General features: G+C 48.3%; 1 protein-coding gene across 2 annotated transcripts in view; it reads left to right on the top strand.

Annotated features, from left to right (window-relative positions):
• Positions 1-23,093, top strand: part of ACVRL1 (activin A receptor like type 1) — a 261,538-nt gene that overhangs the window by 28,923 nt on the left and 209,522 nt on the right. For both annotated transcript variants that reach the window (XR_013836026.1, XM_079966398.1), the window contains exons 6-9: positions 1,338-1,484; positions 3,224-3,499; positions 4,984-5,181; positions 16,967-17,097. Coding sequence is in view for 1 of the 2 variants with exons in the window: in XM_079966398.1 (XP_079822524.1) it covers positions 1,338-1,484; positions 3,224-3,499; positions 4,984-5,181; positions 16,967-17,097 (752 nt within the window). In the remaining variant the exon portion in view is untranslated. The remainder of the gene's footprint in view (positions 1-1,337; positions 1,485-3,223; positions 3,500-4,983; positions 5,182-16,966; positions 17,098-23,093) is intronic.

The raw sequence follows: 23,093 nt of genomic DNA, 5'->3' as shown, positions 1-23,093 counted from the left end.
AGACCTCTATTTTAGGGGAATGGACTGTCCAGATTGTTTAACACAAGCAAAGGTTGCCAGTTTTGCAGATCACCATAAACTAGGTCAGCTAGGGAGATCACCATTATTACCCTTTACGCAGGTGGCGCTGTGGGTTAAACCACAGAGCTTAGGACTTGCCAATCAGAAGGTCGGCGGTTCGAATCCCCGCGACGGGGTGAGCTCCTGTTGCTCGGTCTCTGCTCCTGCCAACCTAGCAGTTCGAAAGCCCGTCAAAGTGCAAGTAGATAAATAGGTACCGCTCCGGTGGGAAGGTAAACGGCATTTCCGTGCGCTGCTCTGGTTCACCGTTGGGCGAAGGGGCAGAGCTGTGCCGCCTTGCTGGGGGCCTTCCCCCCTTCCCCTTTCATTTTGACAGCTCGGGAGAGGCTTGGGAGTCGCGGGTGGGCAGCACGCCATCGCCCCCCACTCCCGGGCTGCTTCCTGCGGGGGGAGCCTCCACCAAGCTGTCAAAAGGAAGAGGGAAGGGAGGAAGGCTACTGGCAAAGCGGCGTGGCTCCCTAAGGGCTTGCTCGCTGCGGTGCCCCTCTAGGACACTCGCCCCTCCTGCCTGGGACGTTTGCCCCGCCCCCATGGCTCCGCCCCCATGCGCACAGCATGTGTGCCAGTCCAGGTGCCAGAACACCTAGCTCCGCCTCTGCCTAGGTGGCAATTCCCACATCGTCTCAGGCAAAAATGGATTCTGCATCTCAATGGCTTATGCCTGTGGCACAGGAAAGATAGATAGATAGATAGATAGATAGATAGATAGATAGATAGATAAACTTTATTTGCATTAGCCAATGGCCATAGCAACATAAAACAAGCAATAGGAAAAATGTAAAGGTACCCCTGACCATTAGGTCCAGTCGTGACCAACTCTGGGTTTGCGGCACTCATCTCGCTTTATTGACTGAGGGAGCCGGCATGACTAAGCCACTTCTGGCGAACCACAGCAGCACATGGAAACATCGTTTACCTTCCCACCAAAGCGGTACCTATTTATCTACTTGCACTTTACGTGCTTTCGAACTGCTAGGTTGGCAGGAGCAGGGACTGAGCAACGGGAGCTCACCCCGTCACGGGGATTCGAACCGCCGACCTTCTGATCAGCAAGTCCTAGGCTCTGTGGTTTAACCCACAGCGCTACCCGCGTCCCTAAAACAAGCAATATATACAATTAAAAAGACAACAATGGGTAAAAGGAAAGATGTATGCTAACATTCTTTAGTGTATGTTTATGCACCAGCTCAGGATGATGAACCTAGATGGAGGTAAGCAAAACCTAGTGTGAAAACTGTCACCCCCACCCCCAACAGGCAAAGGACGATATGGGGAGGTGTGGCGTGCTACGTGGCATGGGGAAAATGTGGCGGTCAAGATCTTCTCGTCCCGGGATGAGCAGTCGTGGTTCCGTGAGACAGAGATCTACAACACAGTGCTGCTGAGGCATGACAACATCTTAGGTGAGCAGAAATGGGGCAGTTTTTCCAGAAGTATCAGCACAGATAAATCAGTATTGTCAATGCTTTTTTTTTTTTAGCCAGATCGCAGTTCTGACACCTTTTATTTTTTTAAAAAGCACTAAATATATATACAGTGGAACCTTGGTTTTGGAATGCCTTGCTACTCGAACATTTCGGCTCCCGAACGCTGAAAACCCGGAAGTAAGTTGTCAGGGAACTGCCATCGGGGCCAGAAGGAGAGGGGGGGCTCCAGAGGGATTCCGGAGAGCGTCCCAGGATGGGGAGAAGCAGCCCATCTTCTGGGGAAGGAAATCAGCACAGCACCAGTGGAGAAGGGGGGCAGATGGGGGAATTGGCGAGGCGGTCCCATGACTCCTTGCCGGGGACCAGCGGGGAGAGCACGGGTCCTCCGCTGCCCACACCCTCCTTGCGCAGAAGGCTTCCGCGCAGGGAGAGTAGGCGGAGACTAGGCGTCAAAGAGCTTCTTTGCTGGAAGAAGTTCAAGAAACGCCCACTGACGGATTCTGCCAGCGATTGAGACAGCCACGGGCAAGTGGCTGTCCGGACAGAAAAGGTTCACTCAGGCAACCCAGCCAGGTGTGGCGCCGGTTTACGCACAAGCAACCCCTAGAACCATTACATAAGTGTTTCGGCTTTTGAACATTTTTTGGAAGCCAAATGTCTGATGCAGCTGTCGGCTATTGTTTCTGGGGCACCTGCGCCATTCCGAAGCCGTGCCTTGGTTTTCGAACGTTTCAGAAGTCAAACAGACTTCGGGAATGGATTACATTCAAGAACCAAGGTACCACTGTATATAAAGTATTCAAAATTTACAATTTCTGAAATTTGCCATTCATTTCACTAACCAAGTAACATGCACAGAAATGAATATACTAGGGCAAAGTGCACAAAAATGTGTGTGCTTGGGAAGATAACATACAGAAGTGCATTGTATTGGGGGGAAATATGAATGTGCTTTGCAGAATGTATGTATTGGGCAAAATTGCCACAAAAATCTGTATATTAGGAGAAATAAGCCCTAAAATAGGTGCTTTTGAAAACAGAGGTCACAATCCATTACAGAAAGGTTGAAAACTCCAGATTGGAAAAATGAAGAACTGAGCAAAACCGAAACGGCAGTATTTGTCCATCCCTACAGCACATCTCCTTTATTTTCTCCTCCTTCTGCCTCTGTGCAGTCACAGATAGCAAACCTGGGAGATGCCTCTGTTTAGAATCGTGAAGAATGAGTTTGAGGCCTACTGCCAGTCATAGCAGAGAATTGGGGATAATGGTCTGTGTGTCTAACAGCATAGCATCTATTCTCAGTTCAACAATGCCCTCCTTCAGTTTTTACTCTTGTCTGCTCCTCTGCAAACCCTTCCTAGTTATCCTAGCTCAGGCATAGGCAAACTCGGCCCGCCAAATGTTCTGGGACTACAACTTCCATCATCCCTGACCACTGGTCCTGTTAGCTAGGGATGATGGGAGTTGTAGTCCCAAAACATCTGGAGGGCTGAATTTGCCTATGCCTGTCCTAACTTCACCTTTTTTCTGCTTCTCTCCCTTTCTCCTCCATCCTTCTTATTTCGCCTCCCCCTCATTCTCACAACCCCCTCCTAAAATTTCCTTAGGGCAAAACGGGCAGCCATTTTGCATTTCTTTCTGAAGCCCCTTGATCATTCATGCCCTTGTGTGGGGTCCACTCCTGATTTCTGCCCTCCTTCAACCGACCGCAGGATTCATTGCCTCCGACATGACCTCCAGGAACTCCAGCACCCAGCTGTGGCTGATCACCCACTACCATGAGCACGGCTCCCTCTACGACTACCTTCAGCACACGCCACTGGATGTGGAGAGCTGCTTGCTCTTCGCCAACTCCATCATCTGCGGCCTCCTCCATCTCCACGTGGAGATCTTTGGTACCCAGGGCAAGCCAGCCATTGCTCACCGGGACCTAAAGAGTAGGAACATCTTAGTCAAGAACAACAAGCAGTGCTGCATCGCTGATCTGGGTAAGTAGACTTTAGGTGCTGGAAATGCTGGTCCAACCTCTGCTTAAGGAATTAGGAAGCTTTTGAGGGGAAGAAGAGAGTCATGGGAAGTCTGACTCTCGCATCTTCCAAGTGATGAAAAAGAAAGGTAAAGGACCCCTGGATGGTTAAGTCCAGTCAAAGGCGACTATGGGGTTGTGGCGGTCATCTCGCTTTCAGGCCGAGGGAGCCGGCGTTTGTCCACAGACAGCTTTCCGGGTCATGTGGCCAGCATGACTAAACCGCTTCTGGCGCAACGGAAACCAGAACGCATGGAAACGCTGTTTATCTTCCCACTGCCGTGGTACCTATTTATCTACTTGCACTGGTGTGCTTTCGAACTGCTAGGTGGGCAGGAGCTGGGACAGAGCAACGGGAGCTCAACCCGTCACAGGGTTTCTAACCGCCGACCTTCTGATCGGCAAGCCCAAGATGATCAGTGGTTTAGACCACAGCACCACCTGCGCCCCTTTCTAAGTGATTACACACAAGTGGGCACACAGAAAGGCAGGGAGGTGGGCTGCTAGCCAGGGGCAGAGCTACGTGCCCCAACACCATGGGATGGGGCTAGCTGCCAGCACGGCAAGTGGGGGGGGACTGTTTGCCACCTGCGCCAGTGTCGACCCTAGCGGCATGCCGCCCGTGCAACGAGCATCCGGGGTGCTGCCCATGCCACAAGCATAGGGGGTGGCATGGCGATGTCACCTGCCGTCATGGCTGATACCCAGTGCGCACCACAGACCCCCCACCTGCCTTCCTCCATCAGTGCTGCCAGCCACTCCAAGCCAGAATGGAAAGGTGTGGTTTTTGTGTAGGGATGTGAATAGTTGCTAGGTGAGGGTATATTTATTGGCTATTATCCTTCCTCGTGTTTGTGAGTCCAGCAGAGTGTGTCCCTTTGCAGCTTAAAAGGGAAGCTTAAGCTAGTTTTAGCCTTTTAGCAATCCGGGGTGCTTTAAGGCAGACTGGATTCTCCTGCTATTCCCCCCCTTTCCCCCTCCCTTAAAACAATAATCACACAAACAGTCTTGTAAAATGTGAAAATAACATTTACTCACTCAGAATACTTGTTGATGAGTAACAAATACAGTGGTACCTTGGGTTACATACGCTTCAGGTTACACACTCTGCTAACTCAGAAATAGTGCTTCAGGTTAAGAACTTTGCTTCAGGATAAGAACAGAAATCGGGCTCTGGCGGTGCGGCGGCAGCAGGAGGCCCCCTTAGCTAAAGTGGTGCTTCAGGTTAAGAACCATTTCAGGTTAAGAACGGACCTCTGGAACGAATTAAGTACTTAACCCCAGGTACCACTGTACAGCAGCTTTGTTCAGACAGACGTAAAACAGTAATTCAGTTACTAGTATATGCTTTAGTCTTAGCATAAGTTCGCAGGATGTTGTAATAGGTTCATCAGTTGCCATCATAGACCAGCATTCTTCTAACCATTGGCACTGTTTCTCCCTCAGGTCTGGCAGTCATGCATTCCCAGAGCAGCGACTACTTGGACATTGGCAACAACCCAAGGGTGGGCACAAAACGTTACATGGCGCCTGAAGTTTTAGATGAACAGATTCAAATGGACCGCTTTGAATCCTTCAAGCGGACCGACATTTGGGCATATGGCCTCGTCCTCTGGGAGATAGCCCGGAGAACTGTCGTTAACGGTAAGGGGACCATTAATTCCAGGTTCAAATATAATGAAGTTGTTTCGTCAATCCCACTCTTTTTACGATGGCCATAAATGACTTCTTTCTGACTCCCTAGCCCAGAGATGGGAAACCTGTGGCTGTCCATATGTTGTTGGACTGCTGGCTCCTCAACCTTGTCCTAAGCCATAGCAAGTGGCTTGTTTTCCAAGCTTTTCTCTAAAAACATGTTAAGCATTTTTAACCAGTTCATTAACCAAAAGGGCTCCCGGAGTGGCTTACATCAGAACAGCAAAAGCAGTAACAGTCCCTGCTGTCTTATTAGATCAGGGACTCGGCTATACAGCTGCAAATCAAACCTTTTAAGTGTGTTGTAACGTGTGTTACACAAATGTGACACTACATGGCAATAGTGAGCTATGGGACATTCAATATATTTTTCAAAGTGTTTTTGTTTTTTTAAAGCTTTCTCGCAAGGTTTTTTATATGTGTCTAGATTCCTCCCAGGACATCCAAAGTCCCATCTGGACTTGCCTCCCCCCCCCCACCAGCAAATACCTCTGGAAAGTTCTGTCTCCATCCCACAGCAATTGACCATGTGCATTTTACCATTCTATGCATTGCTCGGCTTCTGGTACGATGCCTCTCTCCTCTGTTGGAGGCAGCATGCCTCTGAACATCAGTGGCTGGGGCTCGGAGGTGTGGAGAATGCTGTTGTGCTTAAATCCTGCTTTCAGGTTTCTCATAGGGGCACCCGGTTCGTGTGCTCTATGGGTCTTCATCTGTCCCTGGCCAGAGTCACGTGGAGTGCTGTGCGCCCGGCTTTGCAATCTCCAATGATCAGCTGAATGTTGGCATTTTGCAAGCTGTGCCTTTTCCTGCACGGTTTTGTTTCAAACCATGCGGGCAAAAAACAAGTCCGTCCCCCACAAATCATGCTGGCATGTGATTGAAAGGTGGGTGGGTCAGGGAGATCAAGATCTGGCTCCCCTAGCCAGATCCAGTTTCCCGCCCCTGCTGTAACATCTCACACAGCCAACCTGTCTAAATTGTCAATTTAGGATTGAAAATAGCAGCTGCAGCCAGAGAATGCAAAGGGGAGGACAACTATACACCACCATCTCCCTTTGCATTTCACTCCCTGCACAGAAATAATCACTAATCAGGCTTGTTAATGCGAAGGCTTTTGGCTGGTCTAGTTGGATGGAGGCTTCTCTTTTATTTTCCTTTTCCACGCGAATGATTAGCTGTAAATTATAAACACTGTAATCTAGTGTCAGCGCCAGGCTTACTGATTAAAGGGACCATTAGACTCAATCAGCACTTTGTTTGTTCAGCTCTGATTAGGAAACAAGCAGCATCGCAGCTCAGCCTGGCAAGGGGCCACGTCCAGGGAACTTCTGCTATCCCCCAGCCAATCCTGCAGGGGAATCGCAGCAAAGCCATTCCTGTCTTCGTAAGGATGCAGAGGCCTCCGAGAAACGGCTTCTTGTCCTGTTTCTCATGCATGTAGAAAAGGCCAGAACCCGATCTTCACTAGGCAGCTTTGCAGTGTGAAAAATGGTGCTGTGCAATTCTCATACCCTCCAATGTTTCTCCAAAGGAAATAGGGACATCCTGTTCCATACCCTCCAACATTTATCCAGCGAACGTTTTGTTGTTTAGTCGTGTCCGACTCTTCGTGACCCCCTGGAGCAGAGCACGCCAGGCACTCCTGGCTTCCACTGCCTCCCACAGTTTGGTCAAACTCATGCTGGTAGCTTTGAGAACACTGTCCAACCATCTCGTCCTCCGTTGTCCCCTTCTCCTTGTGCCCTCCATCTTTCCCAACATCAGGGTCTTTTCCAGGGAGTCTTCTCTTCTCACGAGGTGGCCAAAGTATTGGAGCCTCAGCTTCACGATCTGTCCTTCCAGTGAGCACTCAGGGCTGATTTCCTTAAGAACGGAGAGGTTTGATCTTCTTGAAGTCCATGGGACTCTCAAGAGTCTCCTCCAGCACCATAATTCAAAAGCATCAATTCTTCGGTGATCAGCCTTCTTTATGGTCCAGCTCTCACTTCCATACATCACTACTAGGAAAACTGTAGCTTTAACTATACGGACCTTTGTTGGCAAGGTGATGTCTCTGCTTTTAACATCCTAAGGAAAAGCGGGACATTCCAGGATCAAATCAGAAAGCTGGATGGCTTCCGTAAATCCAGTACTGTGCCTGGAAAACAGGGACACTTGGAGGGTTTCCTGAATTTTGCAGTGCGTGCAGGTTCCCTGTAAATAATGGAATGATGTAGACGGAGATCTGGTGCAGCTGCTATTTGGTCTTCATGCAGGGAAGAACAGAGTCAAAAAGTAAGGGAATGCCAAATGAGAGACAGTATGCTACTGGTGAGAGAGATGGGTTAGGACTGGGGAGACTTGAGTTCTGATCTCCCCCCCAGGCATGGAAGTTATTTTGGGCAGCTTCTAGGCTGGTTGTTTATTGAGCATTCTTCCAGATAGATTTGTGTGGTGGTTACACAACATTGTCAGCTAGGGGTTGTTGTTCTGCACTTTACAACACAATTTCCCATCATTTCTCGTATCTTAATTGCACTGGAAGGTGCTAGATAACAGCGAGATCTTGTACAACTCAGAAAACCCATCTGGAAGCATCTTAGATGAGCCTGGGCCAATCATTTTTTCATAGCCTAACAGACTTCACAAGGTTGTTATGAGAATAAACTGTGGGTTGAGGGAGTCCCATGTGCACTGCCCTGAGCTCTTTGGAGAAAGGAGCTACATTATTTATTATTAGTAATAATAAACCCATCCCGATCTCTTGCCCATAGAGAAGGTATTGGAGGCACAATCTGCCTGATACTAAGGTCCAAGATTCAGAACCATGCGTCCTGCGATCATGACGTTTAGCTTGTTCCTGTGGCTTGGATTCTTCTCAGTTTACAATAATGCCAGCCAGGGTTCACCCTAAGCTTTCCCAGTGGGGAATTTCTATTACAGGTGAAGCAGCAGTTTGCTAATTCTCAGCCCTACCTGCCCCCAGTAATGAGAGGCTGAAAAGAAAACACTTGTTAATTAAAAAGCAAAAAGAATCTCTTAGTCAAAGCACAGATTGGCCAGGCTAATCCTATATCTCTCTTTTGGAATAGGTACTGCCCATTAATAAGCCTATTATATTCACAGTGCACGACCTTAATTGGATGCCTGTTAACTGTTAAGTGCCTAATGGGGCTATATGCCTGCACACATATGCCAGCAGAAACACACACAATCTCTACCAAATGTGGAGTCCTATACAAAAAATATAGAGAAATCCTTGCTTGCTTTGATTACTGTTTTGATGGGCCTGATCATCCACTGCCTTGCAGTGGCGTAGCGTGGGGGGTGCAGGGGGGGGCCGGCCGCACCGGGCGCAACATCTGGGGGTTAGGGAAATCCACGGGTTAGGGGGCGCAAATCCACGGGTTAGGGGGCGCAAATCCATGGGTTAGGGGGCGCAAATTACTTGCCTTGCCCCGGGTGCTGATAACCCACGCTACGCCACTGCTGCCTTGACAGTTCTTTTTTTAGTTATAGCAAGGCACAGTGCGACATTTCGCTGGGCATTGGGGCAATCAATATTTAAGAAACCCAGAAAACACCATGTCAGCGAGCCCCAAATGGTTAAAGTCTCCAGTGCTAAAGACATATGGAGCCAATTAGCATTGGAATGGATTAACAAACAAAAGACCAGCTGCCAGAGGTTCTAGGTGAGAGGAGATTTTGGCCACCAGGTGGCGCCAAAGGCACAAGGCTTTGGGAACAATGAACCTGGCCTCTTGCCATTTGGTTGGCAACCCCTTGAAAATAACTTGTCAGATCTGGAGACTAGTTTGAGCTTTGGGGGGGGGGGCTGCACCCTGGTCAGCCTTGCAGGACCATTGGCCCAGGTGACACTTCCTGCTGAGTTCTGCAACCAAATCTCTTTTTGTTATGGGGTTTTGTAAGCTTAGGAAAAAAGGCGAGTCGTCGTCTTCTTTGGCAAGCACTCGTAGCCGAGGAAGATTGTCCTCCATAAACACGGTCTTAACAGTGAGTCCGTAAGTGACTGAGGAGGCCAATTCTGGATCCACACGTCCTTCCACAGTGGGGACATAGGTTTCTGGGCAGGAGTTGATGATGGTGAGGGTTTGCCAAGCGTGTCTTCCTCTTGGCACGTTTCTCCCTTTTGTCCTGAGTTCGAGTGTCTTCAAAGACCATGACACCTTTGGAAAAGGCTGTTCTCCAGCTGGAGCACTCACAGGCCAGTGTTTTCCAGTTGTCGGTGTTTCTACTACATTTTTTAGATTTGCCTTGAGAGAGTCTGAAATATACTCAGAGTCACAAAGTTATTTCATGCTCTTTATTCAGCTCATAGTGGTGAGGAGGAATGAATGAAAGTCCCCTCAAAGTATCTGCTTTATATACATTATTTACACAATGGGCTGCACATGACTGGCTAATTCTGGAATTCTACTGTAAGCCAATCAGGTTGTGGATTCACTTATATCTGGAGCATGATTGGGTGGTTCCTGCGAAACAATCATACTGCTGCATTGTTCTAGGACCAATCAGACTGCTGCAATTTGGATCCTATTGTTCTAGGACCAATCAGACTGCTGCAGTTTGGATCCTATTCAACTCAGTACATAACAGTCTTTAAACCTCTTTTGTTGACCACCAGCATTAAACTTTCCATATTTAAATTCAGAATAGAGTACCATGGTACCTCGGGTTACATACGCTTCAGGTTACAGACACTTCAGGTTACAGACTCCGCTAACCCAGAAATAGTCCTCAGGTTAAGAACTTTGCTTCAGGATGAGAACAGAAATCATGCGGCGGCAGGGGGAGGCCTCATTAGCTAAAGTGGTGCTTCAGGTTAAGAACAGTTTCAGGTTAAGAATGGACCTCCAGAATGAATTAAGTTCTTAACCCGGGGTACCACTGTAGTTGTTTTGGGAGAGGATAATCAGGCTTCTTCCGCCCAAAGATATCTTGGGATATGTCAGTCTATATAGCAGAGCTTTCCAAATTTTTAATGTTGGTGGTGACACACTTTTTTAGACATGCATCATTTCACAACACAGTAATTCAGTTTTACTAGCAAAACAGGCGTTAAACTAACCCTTTTCCAGCCCTGGGAGGAGGGCAGGAGCATTTGCAGGACACACCTACACACTGCGGCCAACACACTAATGTGTCAGCAAACCTTTTCAGCAGGGGGCCAGTCCACTGTCCCTCAGACCTTGTGGGGGGCCGGACTATATTGGGGGGGTGCAAGAGCACCACGAGCCCTGGTGACTGCATACCTGTGTCTTGCAAGTGGCAGGGGCTGGCGGCAGCGGAGGGCCGATGAGCGGCGCACGAAAGGGCTGCGGAGAGGGGCTGCTTAAAATGGCGGCTACTTGAGTGATGCTGCTGCTGGCAATAACAAAGCCCAGCCCCCTTCCTCCTCTAGGCAGGGCGAGGAGAAGCCAGGAGGAGGGAGGGAGGAGGTGCTGCCGCCGCCATGTGAGGGAGAGGGAAAGAACATGCGCACTGGTGATCCACGTGATGATTCCCGGACCGTCTGTGGGCTGGATCCAGAAGGCAGTTGGGCCTGATCCGGCCCGTGGACCTTAGTTTGCCTAGGTAAAGGTAAAGGGAACCCTGACCATTAGGTACAGTCATGGCCAACTCTGGGGTTGCGGCGCTCATCTCGCTTTACTGCCCGAGGGAGCCGGTGTACAGCTTCCGGGTCATGTGTCCAGCATGACTAAGCCGCTTCTGGCGAACCAGAGCAGTGCACGGAAACGCCGTTTACCTTCCCGCCAGAGCGGTACCTATTAATCTACTTGCACTTTGAGGTGCTTTCAAACTGCTAGGTTGGCAGGAGCTGGGACTGGAACGGGATTCAAACTGCCGACCTTCTGATCGGCAAGTCCTAGGCTCTGTGGTTTAACCCACAGCGCCACCCGTGTCCCTCCTTAGTTTGCCTACCCATGCACTAATGTGTCACAACACACAGTTTGGAAAGTGCTGGTCTATAGCTTGACATTTTCTTGGAATCCAGAAATGCCCCACTTCTTAGCGTTTCAGATCTGGATTTCCTGTTGCTAGACAAACCACCCGTATTGTCAAATTGGGCTAGGGTGTGTGCAAATAGCAAAAGACTGTAATTTTGCACCCGCCAGCCATTGATTATTCCATGGCTTAATATCACTATTTGTCACTGCCTGCAGTAGATTACATGGACATGTTTTCCCCGTGATACAGGAACAAGATTAAGATATCAGTGCCATCAGCAATCACTGTGACAAGCTTACACCCAGCAAAGTTCAAAGCAGCTCTTTACAACTGCTGTTGCACGAGTCTTTTATGACCTTTTCCCGGCTAGTAGTTCTCAAAATTGTGTTTGTTTGTTTTTGGAACTAAGAGGCATTCTGGTGATGAGAACCTTAGAATTCTCATGAAACATTACTGCCACTGTTCACCATTTTTCTATATCTTTTCTATACCCCTGTCCATCAAACTCCACTCAAAACTATTTCATAATGCTTCTTTTCCAACATGCATTTCAGATAGAGGCCTCAGAAACACATGTTGAATAGCAACATTATGAAGTCATCAGAGTGGTCCTAACCCACATGTTCAAGATCCATCCATCTGCAAATGGGCTTGAGCTGTGATGTTGTACCTGGGCGTCAAGAATACAGCAAGGTTTTTTTCATGTTAGGGTTCATATTGGCTGCCATGGTATAGACAGTGCTCAACAGAGGTTCTCTCGGGATTCCTGTAAATCTTATCTGTCCAAAAATTACAGTGCTGCTCTTTGGCCGACAACTTTTAAGAGCAGCTCACAAATTACAGAACAGTTTTGCATCCAGATCCAGTTTTGCAAAAGTGTAATACAGTGGTACCTCGGGTTACATATGCTTCAGGATACAGACACCGCTAACCCAGAAATAGTACCTCAGGTTAAGAACTTTGCTTCAGGATGAGAACAGAAATCGTGCAGCAGCAGTGTGGCGGCAAGAGGAGGCCCCATTAGCTAAAGTGGTGCTTCAGGTTAAGAACAGACCTCCAGAACGAATTAAGTTCTTAACCCAAAGTACCACTGTAAAAACAGCAGAAATAATCTGAGGCACCACATTAAAACCAGCTGGCTGGTATGCTGGAATGCCTGCACTGGCGGAGGAACGGGGGGCGCACAGCCCCAGGCACCATTGGGGAGGGGGTACCATTGCGGCCACCCCACCCCCCAGACATGCGCCACACACCCCGCCACACACACACACCGCACTGGGAGCATGCAGCTTCGCCACTGAATGCCTGTGCAAATAAAAACATTGCCCAGCACTGGGAAGTTGTGAGGTGTGTGGCATCGGGCAATTCTCCCTGGGAAAGATTTTCCAAACGTGGTGTGCCACTCATGGAAGGCTCTTTCTCTCCAGTCACCACATACCTAACTTCAGGCAGTTGGGAGTCTCAGGAAGGGTCTCTGATGATGATAACATTCAGGGGAACCTAAGTTCCAAGGTCTTTAGAGATTTTAAGATCAGCACCAGGACTTTTAATTGTGCCCAGAAATGGAACCACAGCCAGTGAAGTTATTTAAAGATTAGAAAGATATGGTCTCTACAGCCCATCCCATTTCAAATCCTAGTGGTTCCATTTTCATCTACAGTCGTACCTTGGTTCTCGAACACCTTGGTACTCATACGTTTTGGCTCCCGACCACCGAAAACCCGGAAGTGAGTGTTCCAGTTTTTGAATATTCTTTGGAATCCGAATGTCCAATGCGGCTTCCAATTGAGTACAGGAAGCTACTGCAGTCAATCAGAAGCCATGCCTTGGTTTTCAAATGTTTTTGTAAGTCAAACAGACTTCCAGAATGGATTACGTTCAGGAACCAAGGTACAACTGTATATGTTTCCACTCAAGTCTTCAAATATCCTGTTGGAAGCTGCCCAGAGTGACTAGGGAAACCCAGCCAGATGGGCGGGGTATAAGTAATAAATGATGATGCAATAAATAAATAAATGATGATGCAAAGCACATTGCAGTAGTCTAGCGTTGATTACCATGGCTGGTGGGTGTGTTTGATTGTGTTTAATGAGAGGCATACACACGTTTGGCTCATAGGGCATGTATCAGTGTGATGGGTTTGCGCCATCAACAATATGACTGTTCTTCGGCAATCTCACCATTTTTTCTTGTGCTGATTTCAGCACTATGACATTTTTGAACAAATTGCCCGTTCCCCCTCTCTTGCCAAACTCCTCAGCTTCATTGGCAATTATCTTATGCTGGCTATGCTATTCCACTGAATGTATTCAGTAAACCAGAAAAATGTGAATGGAATTGATTACAATATGCCAAAAACATGCAGTTATCTTGCTTGCCATAGCTTTGAAATTTCCTGATATCCTAGCATCAAAAACGTCAGTGCGTTGCAAAATGAGGGTGCTGACTAGCTGATCACAGCGCAAGTCTGGAGCATCTCAGCTTCCCTTGATCTGTGAATAAAGTCTTCAGGCCATCTTCAAGATCTTAATGCTTGCTTTCTTTCTTTTTAAAAATTTGAATACTGTTTTTATTTATTTTCATGGTACAGAACATCGATTTTGAGAAAACAATTGTTACAACAATTGTTGTCCTGATAAAATTATAGACTTTTATCATGCCATGTGTTAAAGTTTCATTTAAGAACTCTTAAGAGATCATGCCAGGGACGCGGGTGGCGCTGTGGGTTAAACCACAGAGCCTAGGACTTGCCAATCAGAAAGTTGGCGGTTCGAATCCCTGCGACGGGGTGAGCTCCCGTTGCTCGATCCCTGCTCCTGCCAACTTAGCAGTATGAAAGCACGTCAAAGTGCAAGTAGATAAATAGGTACCACTCCAGTGGGAAGGTAAATAGCGTTTCCGTGTGCTGCTCTGGTTCGCTAGAAGCGGCTTAGTCGTGCTGGCCACATGACCCAGAAGCTGTACGCCAGCTCCCTCAGCCAATAAAGCTAGATGAGCGCCACAACCCCAGAGTCGGCCACGACTGGACCTAATGGTCAGGGGTCCTTTAAGAGATCATGCCACATTTTTCCATGAGTGCTGGGTGGATTCCTGCCACAGTCTGAACAATTTATGTATTCAATAAACATTTGCCATATGTTATAAAAGGAATTTGGTTGTACTTGCCCTTTGCCGCTCTCACCTGGCTTGTTAGTTTCTCAGCCAATGCTATTGACCATACTCTGTTATATCAAGAATCAATGTTCATCCCATCACCGGTTTTCCATCATCTGGCTATCTCCATACGAGCAGCAGTCAGTAGAAAGGCTGAAAGGTCATCTTTAGGATAATTATGAGCAGACGGGATCCTGGTGCTTTCTAAAATGGGCATGGACTCTTCTTTCTCAAATTAACGCTACATACCTGATGATGCTGTACGTGCACCGCAGGTAGCAACAGAAAATATATCTGCTTGAACCCCTGCTCCCCACAAATCATTGCCTGTGTTTCAGGCTTTGAAAATCATTTCACAAAATCACAGCTAGTTTCTGGTAGGGCTGCAGGCATGGAGACCAACAGCAGATGGCGCCAAAGCCAATGACAGGTGAAGCCATCCTAATTCTAGTCCCGTCCCCCCTCCTTCTCTCTGCTGAGTTCCACAAGAAGCAACATTGAGACGGAGGAGGAGGAGGAGGAGGAGGAGGAGGAGGAGGAATGTGACAGGCATTGCTACCCTCTCCACTGCTTGTTAGAAAAATGCAGGTAGGTGGGCCCTGTCTGAGGCCGCCAGACTGAGGTTGGTGGGGCAATTCCCCAGTCAGCCACAGGGGTCAGCAAACTTTTTCAGCAGGGGGCCGGTCCACTGTCCCTCAGACCTTGTGGGGGGCCGGACTATTAAAAAAAAAATGAACGAATTCCTATGCCCCACAAATAACCCAGAGATGCATTTTAAATAAAAGCACACATTCTACTCATGTAAAAACACGCTGATTTCTGAACTGTCTGCGGGCCAGATTTAGAAGGCGATTGGACCGGATCCAGCCCCCGGACCTTAGTTTGCCTACCCATGGCCTAGTGGAACAGCCTGCACTGTGGAAGATACAAACAAGCTGCTGTCACCTGCTTCTCACTGTCCCTAATATAATGGCCACCAAAAACTTAACACAGGCATATCAGAACATTCAGGGTCTTACTACTTTATCAGATCCCTTTATGCTTCGAACAGAATTTGTGTGGAGCTGATAGCATGCTTTGTGGGTTCCCACAGGATGGGGCAGCGCTGGGATAAAGAGCTGCTAAACCAGGGGTAGGCAACCTAAGGTTCGTGGGCCGGATCCAGCCCAATCTCCTTCCCAATCCGGCCTGCAGACGGTCTGGGGATCAGTGTGTTTTTACACGCGTAGAATGTGTCCTTTTATTTAAAATGCATCTCTGGGTTATTTGTGGGGCATAGGAATTCGTTCATTTCCCCCCCCCAAAAAAAAAAAATATAGTCCAGCCCCCCCACATGGTCTGAGGGATGGTGGATCGGCCCACGGCTGAAAAAGATTGCTGACCCCTGAGCTAAAGCTTTGTCCCCCCTTAAGGTCTGCATGCCTGTGGCTATCAACATGACACAAGTTCCTACCTTCGGCGGGGTTTTCAAAACACAGGAAATGATTTGAAGCGCTTTACTTGCTTCTCCAAACACTTTTGACAGCTGCCGAAAGGAACAGCAGCCAGATAGGTTCGGTATAACTTTTCCCAGGCGACATTAGCAAACGTATTGTTTTAAAGTTGCACAATTGAATACACAAAGCATCCTTAATATGCTGACAGATGAAACACTCATCATCGCTGTAAAGAGTATTTCTGTGGATTAAGGCTTTCCATGCTGATATGGTGATGACAGGAAGGGAGAGGGGGAGGGTTTCAGCGAGGTCATGTATATTTCAAGGGCCCCCTAGAGGTACAGTGTATCTCTGTACCCCCTGCTGAATTATTGTCAGTGGAGACTGCACAACCAAGTCTCAGAAATGTGCCTTCCTTGCAACATTCTCTCATATGGAAGAAAGTAAAGAGATTCACTTAGAGACACCATCACTGCTAAACCTGTCCTGTGTTCCTAGTGACACCATTGTCTAGTGTGATAGACTCCTTTTGCATGTATCCCCCAGCCAGATTGCAGACCATTTCCCCATAGAAGTGAAAGGGAAATGGAGCCTTCTGTTTGGATCAACATATCCCTCTGTCTAGGGACGCAGGTGGCGCTGTGGGTTAAACCACAGAGCCTAGGACTTGCCGATCAGAAGGTTGGCGGTTCGAATCCCCACGACGGAGTGACCTCCCGTTGCTCGGTCCCAGCTCCTGCCAACCTAGCAGTTCAAAAGCACGTCAAAGTGCAAGTAGATAAATAAGTACCGCTCCGGCGGGAAGGTAAACGGCGTTTCCATGCACTGCTCTGGTTCACCAGAAGCGGCTTAGTCATGCTGGCCACACGACCCGGAAGCTGTACGCCGCTCCCTCGGCCAATAAAGCGAGATGAGTGTCGCAACCCCAGAGTCAGTCACGACTGGACCTAATGGTCAGGGGTCCCTTTACCTTATCCCTCTGTCTGCAAATCCTCACCCTGTGTGCCATTTCTCATTCTCAAGTTTAGCTTGGGGCCTGCAGCAGACCAAGGTACATATTACACACATTTGCAGATGAGTTAGACAGTTTGGTGTACAGCGATATGGATGGAAGGCCCTATAGATCTCCACACCGTGACCTTAAACATTTCTCTCTCTCCCCCTCCCTGTTGCTCCATCTTTTCATATTGCAGGGATTGTCGAAGATTACAAGCCTCCTTTCTTTGACATGGTGCCAATTGACCCCAGCTTTGACGATATGAAGAAAGTGGTTTGCATCGACCAACAGACGCCCACCATCCCAAATCGGTTGTACTCAGACATGGTGAGTGATACAGCGTGATGACTCGCTTTGTTCTAAGTAGGGAGGGTCTCTATGCAGCCGAGGGGAGGAGACCAGCGAGCCAGATCTCTATCTCTTGCCCTGTCCTCCACCTTTATAAGGAAACAAGGAGAGTGTTTAACATCATAGCTGGATGTGAACTGGGCTTCCATGTCAAATCAAGGGACCCAGCCACAGGGGAAACTGAGCGGCACCTTCTGTGCCAAGAGAGAAAGGATGTTCATAACATCTAAGATGTCAGTCTGCAGCCTCAGGTCACATCTACACCATATGTTTAATGCACAAGAATCCCATGCAAGAATCCTGGAAACTGTAGTTCATTAAGGGTGCTGGGAATTATAGTTCTGCAAGGGTAAACTGCAGTTTCCAGAACTCTTTGGGGGAAGCCATGTGCTTTAAATCTAAGGGGAGGCTGTGTTGCATTGTAGCTTTGAAAATACCCGTTCCTGAAGGCACACATAGGTAGCAACACAGCCTCCCCTTAGATTTAAAAGCACATGGCTTCCCCCAAAGAGTTCTGGAAACTGCAGTTTACCCTTGCAGAACTATAATTCCCAGCCTTGCTTGCTGGTTGTTGTTGTTTGGTCGTTTAGTCGTGTCCGACTCTTCGTGACCCCCTGGACCAGAGCACGCCAGGCACTCCTGGCTTCCACTGCCTCCCGCAGTTTGATCAAACTCGTGCTGGTAGCTTTGAGAACACTGTCCAACCATCTTGTCCTCTGTTGTCCCCTTCTCCTTGTGCCCTCCATCTTTTCCAACATCAGGGTCTTTTCCAGGGAGTCTTCTCTTCTCATGAGGTGGCCAAAGTATTGGAGCCTCAGCTCTAGGATCTGTCCTTCCAGTGAGCACTCAGGGCTAGAATACGTTTGATCTTCTTGCAGTCCATGGGACTCTCAAGAGTCTCCTCCAGCACCATAATTCAAAAGCATCAATTCTTCGGTGATCAGCCTTCTTTATGGTCCAGCTCTCACTTCCATACATCACTACTGGGAAAACCATGGCTTTAACTATACGGATCTTTGTTGGCAAGGTGATGTCTCTGCTTTTTAAGATGCTGTCTAGGTTTGTCATTGCTTAATGACAAACCATGCTTAATGCTTAATGTCATTAAAAGCAGGCGTCTTTTAATTTCGTGACTGCTGTCACCATCTGCAGTGATCATGGAGCCCAAGAAAGTAAAATCTCTCACTGCCTCCATTTCTTCCCCTTCTATTTGCCAGGAGGTGATGGGACCAGTGGCCCTGATCTTGGTTTTTTTGATGTTGAGCTTCAAACCATATTTTGCACTCTCCTCTTTCACCCTCATTAAAAGGTTCTTTAATTCCTCCTCACTTTCTGCCATCAAGGTTGTGTCATCTGCATATCTGAGGCTGTTGATATTTCTTTTGGCAATCTTAATTCCGGCTTGGGATTCATCCAGCCCAGCCTTTCGCATGATGAATTCTGCATATTAGTTAAATAAGCAGGGAGACAATATACAGCCTTGTCGTACTCCTTTCCCAATTTTGAACCAATCAGTTGTTCCATATCCAGTTCTAACTGTAGCTTCTTGTCCCACATAGAGATTTCTCAAGAGACAGATGAGGTGATCAGGCACTCCCATTTCTTTAAGAACTTGCCGTAGTTTGCTGTGGTCGACATAGTTTGCTTGCTGGTACCCTTCGCCATCCTGCTGTAACAATGAAGCCAAGAGTTCTCCAGGCACCCTGCAGAGTATGCAAGAAACAAAGGACCCAGCAAAGGAAAGGGCAAGCAGGAGGAGCTGCAGTTTCTGGATCAGTAATTTTTAATGGGCTGAGCATTCCTCTGACATGAAATTGGCAAGACCTTGAGTTCAAATTGTGACACTGGGGTAGGGAACCTGTGGCTCATCAGCTGTTGCTGGACTCCAGCTCCCACCATCACTGACCATTGGCCATGCTGGCTAGGGCAGATGGGAGTCCAATAGCAGTTGGAGGGTGAAGGGAGTCACCCTCACCCCCCCCCAACCTGCTGCCCTAAGGCAGATCTCGTTTAGGCAGAGCATTCTGTGTTGCGTATGTTACAAAAATTGGGTGCCTCCCCTCCTCTCTGCTGAGTTGCAGCAAGATTCCAGGGGGTTCCAGGCATTCACGCAGGGTCTGTGGTCCTTGGGAGAACGGAGACACGGCAGAGACTGTTGTCGCTTTAAGAAATATGATCTATCCACCTATTTACACCTTAAGTCTCCATGGAGGGAGTCCAGCTCTTACAACACGCTCATTTCAAGAGGGGCTTGCACCCCACAGCAGTGCAAGCCTAGAGTCCAAGGTATCTCTGCCTGGCAGCCTTCAGCCAGCCTGCCCAAGATGGATCCCAGTCTTTCTTCCTTCTTCCCAGCAACGCTTGCTCAATACTCTCTTTTCCTGTCACCTCACACCCAATTAACTCTGGCAACCTTCCAAACCTCTGTTCACACCTGGGGCAAGGGGATGGGGACTGTTCTCTTGCATTGCCAATGGTCCTCAATGGCCCTGTATTGTTTCTTAATGGCCCTAGTGTTTTTGTTTTTTTTGCATGAGCTAGCCCAAGAATTCCTCTGCAGCTCACATTTCTCCCTTCACATCCCAGATAGTCAAAATCCTACCATTTATTAATTTCTAGAGTTTTTTGAGGAGTCCCCCTGCCAAATCTATAATATGTAGATTTGCAATCACCCTGTGGCATTAGGATACAACATTTGCATCCCTGGTGATCTCCACTTATCTTTCCAGTTAATTAAATAAGGAAATGCCTTGCTGTAAAGATAACAATATGAATCTGTGTGGGCATTGCCAGGTGGAATCTCAGGAGTTCAGAGAGAGGATGACCAGGACTTTGGGAGATAAGGTTCAAGCTCAGAGTGGTTCTGCCCTCCACAGCAGCAACAACAACAACAACAACAATAATAAAAATGTATTTAAACCCCACCCTTCCCGGTTCAAAAACCAGGCTCAGGGCAGCTAACAACAATTTAAAACACCCGTTGCTCGGTCCCTGCTCCTGCCAACCTAGCAGTTCAAAAGCACGTCAAAGTGCAAGTAGATAAATAGGTACCACTCCGGCGGGAAGGTAAACGGCATTTCCGTGCGCTGCTCTGGTTCGCCAGAAGCGGCTTAGTCATGCTGGCCACATGACCCAGAAGCTGTACGCCGGCTCCCTCAGCCAGTAAAGCGAGATGGGCACCACAACCCCAGAGTCGGTCACGACTTTACCTAATGGTCAGGGGTCCCTTTACCTTTACCTTTATCATGGCCAATGTTCACGGACAGCAGGAGTTGGAGTTCAACAACTGCTAGCATCACTGAATCTCAGTTTTCCTCTGGAAGACAGGGCATGTCCCCAATTAGCAACTGGTTTTCTTAAAGCAGGGCCCTATTTTTAACTGTGCAAGGATGGAAGGGCCAGCAATATTGGCTCTGCCGACCCTTTTGACCCTCCAAAAGCCCAACAGAGACAAAAGGACTCTTTTCAGCCCCTGGTATAAAACACAACAGAGGGACTGGCAAGACCTTCTCCTCTGTATTGTGTATCACAGCAACTCCATCTTAATCTGCCCAAGCCTCGTCCTATGAGCTAAGGAAGTGCTAGACGATAGTGACTGGCCCACTGAATGGAGATTTGAACCCAGGTCTCTCTGGTCCAAGAGCCTCTAGGGCCATTCTCATGGGGAAGGTGGGATTAAATTGCTATTTGCCTATTTGCAGTAGAGAAAACACCTGAGATGCAAAATGAAAGGAGGGCAGGTCCTTAGGTTGGAGAGCCTCAAGCCTATCACTTGCCTGTCCCTGGGAATGGGAAACTTGCAGGTATTCGACTCCAACTCCCATGGGTCCTAGTCTGCATGGCCAATGGTCAGGGATGATGGGAGTTGTAGTTCAGCAACATTTAGCAGACAAAATCCCTGCCCTAGAGTATTCACAGTCCTGAAATCCCATATCCTCAGCAAGCTAGCTGTCAGGGAACTGCCATTGGCTCAGGGGCGAGAGGGGGAAAGCCGGATGGATTACAGAGAGCCCCCAAAGATCGTGGGAAGCAGCACCTCCTCAGCGGAGGAGAATAGCCATGCCTCTAGTGGAGAGGAGATGCAGGGCTCGGAGGAGGCGAGGCGGAGCCAGGACACCTTGCCTGAGCAAAGCGGGGAGGAGAAAGGTCCTCCATTACCCACGCCTTCCTTGCGCAGTAGGCTTCCGCGCACAGAGGGGAGGTGCAGACTGGGCGTCAAAAAACTACTCTGCTGGGGAAGGTTTAAGGACCACCCACTCTCAGATTCGGCCAGTGAATGAGCAAGACACGGAATAGAGGCGCTCTGCATGGTGAAGGGTTTTTTTGCACCAATAACAAGGCTTTACAGGATGCGGGTGGCGCTGTGGGTTAAACCAGAGAATAAAATAACTTGACAACTTTACCCTTACCCTTGTAACTGGTAACAAGGACTGAAAGCTTTATTAAATGGTTAATTTAATCAATTGAAACTACAATTGCAGCTCATACTAAGTTGCCTCTCCACCCCGCTCCTGCAGCATATTTTTGCTACATAAATTAAGTGCATGGTATCATTATCATAGGGACGTGGGTGGCGCTGTGGGTTAAACCACATAGCCTAGGACTTGCCGATCAGAAGCTCAGCGGTTTGAATCCCTGCGACGGGGTGAGCTCCCGTTGCTCGGTCCCTGCTCCTGCCAACCTAGCAGTTCGAAAGCACGTCAAAGTGCAAGTAGATAAATAGGTACCACTCCGGTGGGAAGGCAAACGGCGTTTCCATGCGCTGCTCTGGTTCGCCAGAAGTGGCTTAGTCATGCTGGCCACATGACCTGGAAGCTGTACACCGGCTCCCTCAGCCAATAAAGCGAGATGAGCGCCGCAACCCCAGAGTCGGTCACCACTGGACCTAATGGTCAGGGGTCCCTTTACCTAAGGCTTTACAACAGACCAGGGAGGCATTTGTCTTCTTGCTCTTGAACAACCCCCTGATACCCATAACACTAGCCTATAAGGGAAACGTTTCAGCTTCCTATAGCATGGAATTATTTAAAAAAAAAAAAAATCACAATGTGAACTGATTCACACACCCACATTTAAGGTGCCTGCAGGAGATAGGCTAAGTGAGTGTGGCTTGAGGCTTTTCACCCATGAAAATCTGGTAAAGGAATTGTGTGTCTGCTTCCTTATGCGGACAGATCCAGATTTTTCGTTGCAGGACCGCATTCCACCACCCTTCCCTGAGCTTTGTTTAGATTTATTATCATGGCGAAGCAGTTGTATAACCCTTCCACCACACACCCAGGAGGAAAAAAATGCAAGTGCTGCCACCAGTTCTTCCTGCTTTTTCACTGTGAACAGACACAAAGTCTGCAAACCTAATGGATCAGGTTCAACATGGGGATTTAAAAAGTGTGTTGCTGTTTTCTTTGTATGCTTCGGACCAGAAGTGTGAACTGAAGCTGTGCAACCCGAGAAACGCATCTTCTTAGGAATACAAATTGTTGTTGGGCTTCTGTTAGTGTAAGCATGAATAATATTGGGCTGCTTTTTTTTAGAATGGTCATACAGTATAAGATTGAAGAGAAGACAGATGAAAGAAGCAGGGTTTGCACTGGGTTTGAGGGGGACTTCAGCAAAGGGCCTTTTGGTAAGCCCAGGTCGGCTTTCCTGTCAGCGACAAGCCCATAGCTGTCAACTGTCCCTTATCTGGCGGGAAAGTCCCTTATCCCAGCGCCGTGTCCCACTGCTGTCCCTTATTGATGATGTCCCTTAAATTTCCCGGGTTTCAAAGGAAGCAGCTTCTCTCCCTCCCTCCCTGCCGGCAAGGGAGGAGGGAAGCTCCAACTGTGTTGCTTGGCTGCGTTGCTCACCCAATAAGGAGTCTAAGAACGACTGGGGGGAGGTGGAGCTTGCATGCCTTGTGCTGATCAAATCGGCCGCGTTGCCTGGGGACTCGCCTTTCCTCAGCGCTTCCCAGCAAAGAGGTGACGGTGGTT

Source organism: Podarcis cretensis (assembly GCF_951804945.1).
Source record: "Podarcis cretensis genome assembly, chromosome: 2".
Classification (NCBI taxonomy): domain Eukaryota; kingdom Metazoa; phylum Chordata; class Lepidosauria; order Squamata; family Lacertidae; genus Podarcis; species Podarcis cretensis.
The sequence above is the reverse complement of the archived record's forward strand: the minus strand, read 5'-3'. Positions and strand labels throughout refer to the sequence as shown.